Source organism: Microtus ochrogaster, chromosome 26 (genome assembly GCF_000317375.1).
Source record: "Microtus ochrogaster isolate Prairie Vole_2 chromosome 26, MicOch1.0, whole genome shotgun sequence".
In the NCBI taxonomy this organism is placed as follows: Eukaryota; Metazoa; Chordata; class Mammalia; order Rodentia; family Cricetidae; genus Microtus; species Microtus ochrogaster.
In genome coordinates, this window is record NC_022025.1 from 13719431 (window position 1) to 13730254 (window position 10824).

General features: G+C 44.4%; 1 protein-coding gene and 1 pseudogene across 4 annotated transcripts in view; one reads left to right on the plus strand and one right to left on the minus strand.

Moving 5' to 3' along the window:
- The first annotated feature begins 1067 nt into the window (after positions 1–1067).
- On the plus strand, positions 1068–1668 carry LOC101995757 (annotated as a pseudogene).
- A 181-nt stretch (positions 1669–1849) lies between these two features.
- The window catches only part of Slc26a5 (solute carrier family 26 member 5), a 37845-nt gene continuing 28870 nt past the window's right edge, over positions 1850–10824 (minus strand). For 3 of the 4 annotated variants that reach the window (XM_005358366.3, XM_005358365.3, XM_005358363.3), the window contains 6 exons: positions 7524–7593; positions 6357–6449; positions 5449–5556; positions 4183–4383; positions 3568–3622; positions 1850–2385 (listed from right to left, as the gene is read on the minus strand). In XM_005358366.3, coding sequence (XP_005358423.1) covers positions 2192–2385; positions 3568–3622; positions 4183–4383; positions 5449–5556; positions 6357–6449; positions 7524–7593 — 721 coding nt within the window. In that variant the 3' untranslated portion in view covers positions 1850–2191. Of the gene's footprint in view, positions 2386–3567; positions 3623–4182; positions 4392–5448; positions 5557–6356; positions 6450–7523; positions 7594–10824 lie in introns of all 4 variants that reach the window. The other variant, XM_005358364.3, reaches the window with a different exon arrangement.

A 10824-nucleotide genomic window follows, 5' to 3' on the forward strand; every position in this document is an offset into this window, starting at 1 on the left:
ATCAAGTCTGCTTTGAAGTTGACAATTAAGTGGACATGGAACACTACTGCCTTGCCAGTAAGATCTGTTTAAGGAGGGAAAACCATAATGTCCATAGACTGACCAGCTAATAAATGCAAGAGAATTGAGTGAGCTAGACAGAGTGGATGAGCTTTAGTGAAACCACTCACTTCGGCAAGGACTGTCACCCAGTGTTAACAATTTCTGGTTCAGTGTCTAATGAGAAATGACATTTAATGTCAAAGAATCATCATATGGATAATATACAAAGCAGAAAACCAGTTTAAGGATCAGACTGCCGTTCTGATAGACTTTATCTGCACACTGTAAATGGTAGGCAGGCTGGACAGACATTCTGGGTTTTCTGAGTGGCACAAATGAAGCATTATTTGATGTAGGGTCTATACCGGCATAAAATCCTTAACTCCTTCGTATCCATGTGTCTTGACAGATGACTTCCTGGTGGCGGGTAATGTGGGGAATAGCAGAGCAAGCCCAACAGCACTGGGAGAAGCAACTAGACACAGCCACAAAATGGGATTCTTAATGAACTGTCATGTATGTTTTTGCCAAAAGACAGAAAAAAAAAACTGTATACATTGAAATAAGATACACGACCAATTACAATGTAAAGTGGTAGAATTAAAACTGTAGATAAACCAACTGTAAATTGGAGGGCAATAGGAAGCCTGAATACTGCGTGAGGAGATGCTCTGGAATAAGACTGGAGAATGCCAGCTAAAAGGATGGACCATAAAACACTGCAGACGAGCTTATTTTTGCTGGAAAATACATATACACTGGAAAAGATCAATAGGGATTCTCACTAAATACTAATAGTGGTCGTCTCTGAGCAGGGAGGATATGTTTTGTTGTTTTATTCTCCTTTGTCTATTTCTCAACTTACCCACAATGCACTTAGATCAATTCTGTAATAATAAATCATGTAAAACCAGTACTTCTAGAACATTTTAGGTTTCTTCTTTTCTTAGGAAACTGGTTGTAGACAGTCTGTTCCCAAACAAGCACAAAACTAAGGAACCACTAACCATCTGGTGATAGCACGTTCTAAGAAACATGTAAAAGTATTCAAGTGCTCAGCTTACAAAGATAACACGAAGGGAGGGAATGGGGAAGATGCTGGACAGGAAGGCGAGAGAGAAGCCTGACAAGCCCCAGCCAGCCAGAACCACTGGATGACCTGAAGAGTTGGAAAAACCTTTGAAAACAGTTTCTTCCAGTAATGGAGAGGAGAGTTCCAGTTTCAGCAGCTCTGAAAACTAAGAGCTGAAGAAGCTGCTGGTGCCGACCCCCCAACAAAGCCCACAAAGATCTCCAAGTTCGGATTGGCCACAGGTGGTCATCTCCATCCAACTTGGAACAAATAAGCCTAAGAAAATGGTTCCAAGTCTTGCTCCAAAAACCCTTTGAGTGGCAGCAGCTTTCAGTGAAGGTGAAGATCATGAACCAGAAGAAGTGCCTCCAGAAGCAGAGATGCAGACGAAGAGTACTGGAGGGACCCACCAACATCGGCTGGACCCAACGCCTTTCATAGAGGAAAGTATGGCTTTTTCCATACCCAGAAGCTGTGTGGAGTGGGGGCAGGATATAAAATCTCATCTTCGAACTCTACATGACCAACACAAATGTTTTGAGATGGGTGTGTAAAGAATGGTGTCAGCCATTTCTTTCTCTCTCTCTCTCTCTCTCTCTCTCTCTTTCTTTCTCTCTTCCCCCTCTCTCTTTCTCTCCCTCTCTCCCTTCCTTCTTTTCCTCCCTCCCTCCTTCCCTTCCTCCCTTCCTTTATTTCCTTCTTTTAGATTGAGTAGTACAAAAATATGAGCTTGAAATTAGAAGTAATTTATATTTTATATGCAGATTTTAAGGCATGCTAATTTTGTCGTTTCACGTGATCTGTAACCTTTCTAAAGGTTAATAGATAATAAATCAAAAGTGAGAATAAAAATAAAAAACAGAACAAAGATAACACTAAGGTATAATAGAAGTGTCACTGCTTAAGTGTAAAAGTCCAGTTAATCTTTGAAACATTCGATTAAAACAACACAAGTATTAGATACATCTTATCATTCACCCTCCAAATCAAGCCTTAACTACTACAGTTTCCTGAGGTGGAGAGGAGAAAGTGTGTAGGTCCAGAGTTCAGGAGAGGCGCAAACCCCATGCAGGTCCTTTATGCCTCGGGTGTGGTGGGTGTGGCATTGGGCTCCATGTCGTCCTGGGGAGTGGGAGCTGAGGTTTCTCGCTCGGCCATTGCCTCTCGGACTTGGCTGCCTAAGACTGCATCATGGATACTGTGGAACAGAAGCTCTTTTAAGGCAGGATTTTCAAAAAACCGGTTGCGAGTGAGGTCATTCACCACTTGTGCTATACAAAGAAAAGAAACATATTTCACATTCCACGGTTTGTTTTTGTCTTTGGGGTGTGTGTGTGTGTGTGTGTGTGTGTGTGGTGTGTGTGTGGTGTGTGTGTGTGTGTGGTGTGTGTTTGACAGGGCTTCTCTGTAGTTTTGGAGCCTGTCCTGGAAGTAGCTCTTGTAGACCAGGCTGGCCTCGAACTCAGAATTCTCTGCCTCTGCCTCTGCCTCCTGAAGGCTGGTGTTAAAGACCCTTCACACTTGCCCCCACTGGGTTCCTTTTGACACTGAAGATTTTTCTAGACTTTTGTTTATATAGATGATGAGGTAATGGGCAAATGACATGTGTCATTTGGGTGTCTATCTACAGGAAGATGCAAATTGGCTGAATTTGTAACTCAAAAGCTGTTGTCTGTTTGCTCTTCATGGGGGCTGCTCCATTTTACACTTCACTGCTTCCTCTGTGAGAACCTGTTCTCTACCAGGCGCCTTTGACATGTGCTACTTGCCTTCGTGTTCTCGCCGACTTCACAGATTAATAATAATGATGATGTCTTTGTGTGGATTTTAAGCACCTTCTCAACCAAGATATAATATAAAACAAAAGCAGCAGGAAAGCTATTCCACTGGATGGAAGGCCTAACCAGCAGAAAGACCGACAGAATCATGACTTGTGTGTAGTAGCTACTGAAACAGGAAACTCCGACCAACTCCTGTCTTCCGGCTCTAGGCCAGAAGGCCGTCTCAACACCTGCAGCTAACTGATTTCAAAACTGGCTTTATGGTGATTTTTCAGAGGAGTGTTTTTTTTTTTTCAGTCTGTAGAAAAGTTTAAATTATAGGGAAAAATGACAAGTGTAGTTAATTCTAAAAACAAAACAAAATAAAACAAAAACCAACCAGCCACCCAACCACCAAAAATGAGAATATTAAAACTTTCTCCATCTGGTGGCTGGAGAAATGGCTCAAGAGCCACAGGCACTGCCTTTGCAGAGGACCCAGGTTCGGATTCCAGCATCAGTACAATAGTTCACAACAATGCATAATTACAGTTCTGGAGGTTCTGATCCCTCCTTTGACCCCTGCGGCCACCAGGCATGACCATGGTACATGTCCATACATGCAGGCAAAGCACCAATACATATAAAATAAATCTAAAGTAAAAAGGCTTTCCCATCCTAAGGTGTACTCACGGCTGCATCCGGCTAAGTACACATAAATACCGACATCTCCGTATTCCTTCACGATCTGTAACAATATCGAAACCAAGTTTAACTTTTCTTGGCCCTGTTTCACGTGCAAGTCATTTTCCACTGATATGGGTTAAAGATACGAGATGCTCAGGTTCATTTACTCAGGCTTCTTAGCTTCAGCAATTGCGCACCTTTAGGCTAATAAGCTAAAGTAATTTTGTACCTATTTGGTTTCTTTGCCAACAGCAACTAAGACTATCAAAGCATTATTAAATTTTATTTTGGTGTAATAAAGGTACTATGATAATGGTTTTTAAGTAAATATTATGGAGATAGATACTAAGTTATGAACAGATAATGGGACATTTAGGATGTAGTGTTGGGAATTCATGAAGGAGGACTGGCCATAAACTGTTAATTGCTGCAGCTGAGTGAGGGCCGTACATGAAGATCATTAGATTTTACTCTACATTAAAAAGTGTCCATAACCAGAAGTTTCAAAAGCATCCACAAAGTAAGAACTGACAGACAAGGGGCTCTGGTCCCTGCCCCTGAGGTGGCGGGCGGAAAGCTGGGTGCACAGACACTGGATGACTTGTTCCAGGTGGTACTTACCCCGGCCAGAGTTTTCACTCCGACAGAATCGATAAAATTGACTTGGGTAAAGTCAAGGATGACAGTGTGAACAGTTTCCCCCTGGGGCATAAATCGCTGCATCTCTTCAGGAAATGTTGTTTTGATGACTATTGGGGGGTATTTTACCGCATCATCCTCTTCTTCGGGCTTTGTGGCATCTTCTCCATCCACCTCTGCATCCTGTGTCAAAATTGAGGCCATACATCTTCTCCTTTATGTTTTAAAGTTAACTATGTACTTTACGCACATGAGTGACATGTCTGCATGTATGTCTGTGCGCCATGTGCGTGCAGTACCCACGGGGGCCAGAAGGGGTCATCATACCCCTGGGACTGGAGGTGCAAGCCATCATGTGGGTGCTGGAGTCGAACCCAAAATCTCTGGAGGAGCAGCTAATTAATGCTCTTAACTGCTGAGCCACCTCCCCAGCACCGTAAGTCGTGGATTTTCTAATCAACTCACCTTTTTTTTTTTTTCTACAAGAAAAGTTTATAATGGAAAATAAATTCACGTGTTCTCAAAACTCAGTATGTATTTTTCCAGATTTAGCTAAGTTTCCTCAGATTCTAGTCTGTACACACTATTCTTCTCAGTCATTGTTCCCACTTTCCCTCCAACTTAGAAAATAGTCCCTATTGATGTCAGCCTGATGGGCCACAGTACCAGATGTCTAACTGCAAAACACTAGTCTTTGGGGCTGGAGAGATGGCTCAGCGGTTAAGAGCATTGCCTGCCCTTCTAAAGGTCCTGAGTTCAATTCCCGGCAACCACATGGTGGCTCACAACCATCTGGAATGAGGTCTGATACCTTCTTCTGGCCTGCACGCATACACGCAGACAGAACATTGTATACATAATAAATAAATAAATAAACAAACAAACAAAAAAACCCTAGTCTTTGGGTTTTGAATCATCAGCTGAATAAAGTATAGTGTCAAATTTATTAAGGTCCTGTGTTATTTTAACTTTTCAAACAATGCTCTCATGGCTTATTTCATCAGCATCCTCATAGCTGACTGTATCACGGTCTTGTTTATTTTGCTTTTGAGACAGGACCTCATTCATCCTAGGCTGGCCTCTGCCCCCTGATGGGCACCAGCTCACCCAGCCTTGCGATGTATTTATATAGAGGAAGCCTAGAGCCTTCCCCGTGTTTGCAAGTTCATGCCATGTTTAGATTTTAACATGGTTAAAGAGGAAAGACATGCAGATCAAGAGAAAAAGAGAAATTACAAGATCTTTTACCACTTTGACAACAGTCGCATTGGCCACGTTGGCATTCCCAACTTCCTTTGCGTACTTCCTCATGGCCTTTCTTCGCGCTCCCATTATGAGTGCCGGGTTCACGCCAGTCTTTGCGAAGACAAGGTAGGCAGAGTTACACTTCATTAGTCCCAAGAACCCACGCGAACGCCACTAAATCCCCAGTTCTTTCACCCTGGCCAACTGCATGCTGGGCCGTGTTATCTTCCCAACCTTTCCCTCAGATGCCCTCAACTGAGTGACAGCCCTTAGTTGTTTTCTTGGTCTGACTCTTTAGTCAAGACTAGCAGACACTAAAGAACTTGAAAAAACAAGTGGTATTTACTAAAGGTGGACTTGTGAGATTCTTGCGCTTGTCCTTGTGGGTAATGAAGGCTGAGCTGGGATCACAGCCCACAGGGTCCTCAGAGTGAGACTTCCTTCCCATTTGTTTAAAGAATACACGTGACAAAGGAATGAGCTGGTGGCTGCGTAACCATGGCAACGTACTTAACGACAGACACCACTTGGTGCACTTAGAACTGTTTAAAATAGCTGGGCGGTGGTGGTGCGCACTTTTAACCCCAGCGCTTGGAAGGTAGAGACAGGTGGATTTCTAAGTTCAAGACCCAGCCGGTCTACAGAGTGAGGTCCAGGACAGCCAGGGCTACACAGAGAAACCCTGTCTTGAAAAACAAAATAACAAAACAAAACAAATAACAAACCCAAAAAGCTTACTATAGTGAATTTTTTGTATATTTCACTCTCGGTTGAGAAGCAATCCTTTACTCTCTTCCAACCCACAATGCCCTCCTCAGAAACGATCAACTTTTAGTTTTTAATTTAAAAAATTAAAATTTTGTTTTTATTTTTATTTATCACTCTTAATGAATAATCAAAAAGGCGCTCACCTTTCTTTTTAGTGCGTTGCTATACAAGTCACTGTTTGCATAGTAAATTGGGGCATTTATTTGGAAGATTTTTATTCCAGGAATTTCTTTCACCTGAGAGGCAAAAACATTAACTATTTTAACAGCTGGGTATATTTCAGAATCAAGATTGCGGTCAGCTCCCTCCTCCAACATGGAGATGAAACAGAAAGAGGGCCCTTGACAACAGAAAGTGTGAAGGGCCCGCTTACCGTGTTCAGATAAAATTACATCACTCAACAAAAACTCAAAAGGAGACTTACGAAGTAAAGGCTTCATGTGAGGCTCTTTACCCAGGCCTGGCCTCCTCTCCTGGGCTGACGCCACCCTCCCACCTCCACCTCACGAGGAACCGGGACCACAGGACTGACTGCCACGCCTCATTTGAAAGCTTAGAAAACACACATTCTTCTATTTATTTTATGAGTTAATCTTGGCTTCTTTTTTTTAAAACTACTAAACACAAGGAAGAGCTGGACAAATTGCTCAAAGATGAAAGAAAACGGAGAAGAACGCTAGGCTATTGCCAGAAGGGGAGTGCAGGCCAACGAGGTGAACACAGATTCACTTGGTTGGATCCGCAATCAACTCAAGCATAGTGAATTTTTTTCTCCAGAAGCCTCATGGAACCCGAAGATGCTAGTTAGAGTTTAGTAATGAATAGAGAAATGTCTAGTCTGACACCAGGCTCATTTCCCAACAGCTTACAGTGAATATCAGTCTTTCCCCAAGCAGAAAACAAATAAAATAGCTTTCAAAGATTTTATAAAGTCCTTGAGATTCTGCAGACGACAAGAACATCAAAATTGAAGATGAAGTGGGCGAGGGCCGCCATCCCTCCGCCTAGGTCTTAGCATGACTAACACTGGCATTTCTCCGTTGGTTTGAACTCATCGAAAGAAAGCCATGTGCACACAAGATATCCTCAGCCGTAGGGTTTGTACTCTATAGCTCCACTCTTATTAAAAACGATTATCAGGGAGTGGGGTAATTCATACACCTCAAGTATATTAGGTATTAATAGAGTACAAAACGGAGTCCAGACGTCCAGACAGTGAGACAGACGTCTCCCCTTCTCTCCTTCCCCATAGGTAGACACACCCCCTGCCACATGTTCACCCTCAGGTAGGTATCAGAGAATGGTCCTACCTCCTCAAACGCATCTATGTCAATGTATACATCGGTGTCGGGGAGCTGCCCCAGGACTTTGTAGCTCGGGCTGTAGAGAGAACAAAGGAGCAGTTCAATTGGTAAATAAGGAAAGAGTTGCCCTGACCCCTGGAGTGCTCGGGCACCCTTTCTGTATAGGTCTAGATCCTCCTGATCCCAGCAGAGGTCAGTGGGTACCCAGAGTGAAGAAGTCTCTTTTCATAAACATCCATCAGTTTTCTTTGCTGATTGTGGAGCCTGCCGCACCTCCTGCAGCACGCATAACTATGTGTTCTAGTTTGATGAAGATGATAAAGTTCCTACAAATCAGCCTCTGAAGCTGAGCAGTGGTGGTGTGCAGCACTTGGGAGGCAGTGGCAGGCGGATCTCTGAGTTGGATGCCAGCCTGGTCTACAGAGTGAGTTCCAGGACAGCCAGTGATACACAGAGAAATCATGTCCCCAAAAACAAACAAGAAGAACCAGCCTCTAGATCCACGAAGAACCACATGTGAATCATTGTCTCATCACAGGCTGTGGACTAAGGTTCCCAGCCACCCTGTGGAATGGGGATGCTAAGTCCTTGGGTTGTGTGGATGGAAAGACATAGACCATTGACTTTCGCAAAGAGCTAGGCATGTAAGCAGCTATAGTCACTTACTACCCTCTTACTAATTATCATCGTCCACATCACTGTTCCATGTCTTCACCCTCAGAGGAAGACCAATGTGTAGAAGGGAGAGGTAATGTCTTCTTGAGCACAACAGCTTTAGCCTCACCTGTCTCTGGGCAGCATAGCAGAACCTCAACAACTATCAACTCGAGGAAGATTGTAGTTATTTTATCAAGCTTTCCAAAGCTGACGAAAGCATGAACTTTTAGGTGAAAGAAAGACTCCACTGTAGCCATAGCGCCCAAAGTTCAAAGTTAGGAATGGTTTGTAGAACGCAGGCTTCTCCTCTGGGCTGTGTCCTCGGAGGGAACCCCAGCGTTTGGAAAATGCCTGTGCTGGACAGTTTTGTGTCAGTTTGATAGTTTTATGTCCTTTCAGAGGCATCTGAGAGGAAGGAACATCGGTTGAGAAAATGCTTCCTTAAGACCAGGCTGCAGTTAAGCCGTTTTCTTAATTGGTGACAGATCGGTGAGGGCCCAGCCAAATCTGGGTGGGGCCATCCCTGGGCTGGTGGTCCTGGGTTCTATAAGGAAGCAGGCCGAGCAAGTCACAGGGATCAGATCGGTAAGCAGAACCCCTCCATGGCCTCTGCATCAGCCACTGCCCCCGGGTTCCTGCCCTGTTTGAGTTTCTGTCCTGACTTCCTTCAACAATAAACTATCATGCAGAAGTGTAAGACCAATAGACCCTTCCTTCCCAATTTCCTCTTAGTCACATTATTTCATTATAGCAATAGAAACCGTAACCAAGACAACACCAAAACCAATGTGCTAGCAGCTGGCTCCTGGACGGGTGCCCTAATTCTAGAATAAGAAGCCACTGAGAACAGACAGGTATTCTGAGCGATGGTCTCCCAAATGCCAACCTGCAAAATTCCAGGACAACCAGAAAGGACAGGACATAAAACTCAATTCTAATTATTTTGAGGGAGACGAAGAAGTGTACCATTAAAGAAATAAGACAAAGAACAACCGTTGATCAGAAATCATGAAACCCAACTCAGTAAAGAGAACAAGTCATTTACTTCCCAGAGTCTATCCTGTGGTTTGTCAGAGGATACAGACCTTGTTTGTTCTGGAGCTGAGGGCTGGTCTGGGGCCTTGTTTCTGGAAAGGACACACTCTACCCCTGAGCTTCACCCTCGGCCCCTAGGTATCTTTAAGCACACTACTTACCAGAGCTCCGAGAGAGGGAGCTCCTCTATATTCCAGTAAGAGCTTGTCTAACAATGGGGGAAACTTCTTTAAGAGAAAATGGACAGCAGGGGGCGGGAGAGAGTTGGCTCAGTTGTTAAGAGCACTTGCTTCTCCTCTAGAGGCCCCTGGTTCAATTCCCAGCACTGGTAAGTCAGCTTTCAACTGCCCACAGTTTCCATTCCAGGGGATACAACACTCTTCTTTGCTCTCCGTAGGCACTGGGTGTGTGCACAGTGCACAGATGTACACACAGGCAAAGACACTTTGCACACATACAATAAAATTAAAAAGGTGAAAAATGGACAAGAGTTTTAAAATGCGTTAATTAGTCAAGTCCATTCTCCACTGAGACCGCATGTTCTTTACGTTTTTCCTTTATGTCATTTCAATGATGAAAATGTTCTCTTCCTACCTAGACAGCAGGAGCATCTGCTGTTTTGCAGGCAAAGGGTTAACATCCCCCAATAATCCCACACAAAGGGGCTTTCAAAACTTAAAGGACCATCCTGTGACTTGTCACTACAGGCAGACTGACCTCTGACCTGTGTATGACAGGTGGGACGGACACTGCCCTAAGCTGAGTGGGTGGTATCACTGTAAGGTGCCTACATCTCTGCTCCCCTTATTCACGCGTGAAGCTCTTGTTTTGAAAGGTTGTTCTATGCCTTCCCCAGGGATGACAGAGCCCGGAAGCTCAGAGTGGAGGGGCAGCTAGAACCTGTGAGAGCAGGCGCAGAGTTGGCGCCACGGTGTTGATGAACCGTGATGGACTCAGAAGAGGGGGAGCAGGCAGGCGCCATGTTGGTTAGCGCCATGGTGTTGATGAACCGTGATGGACTCAGAACAGGGGGAGCAAGCAGGGACGAAGGTAGCATTCAAGGCTCTCAGAATAAGACCCTTGCCGGGTCTCCTTCAACCGTGGCATAGGAGGGCATCTCCCACAACTGTATGGAATTATTTTTAATCCCCCTTGCCCCTTCAATGTTGTGGCTTGAATCCAGGGCCCTGAACATGCCAGATCTGTGTTCTCTCGTGAGTCTCTTCTCCTAGTCACATTGTAACTTCAGCTGTGGTGAAGAACACGGTGGTGGAGAAGCATTTTACGATGTGTTATATTTGCTTATTCTGTGGAACACTTGCTTAATGATGTAAAGATGTCTTCCTTTCTTTTACGTTGCATTTGTTTAACTCTGTGAAGCTGTGATCCTTTGCCTGTCTAAAACACCTGACGGTCTATTCAAGAGCTGAATGGCCAAATAGCGAGGCAGGAGAAAGGCTAGGCGGGGCTGGCAGGCAGAGAGAATAAATAGGAGAAAAAGAGAGAAAAGATCAAGGAATAAGAAAAGGAAAGGAGGACTTCAGGGGACAGCCAGCCAGCCAGCCACACAGCCAGCCAGCCAGCCACACAGCCACACAGCCAGCCACACAGCCAG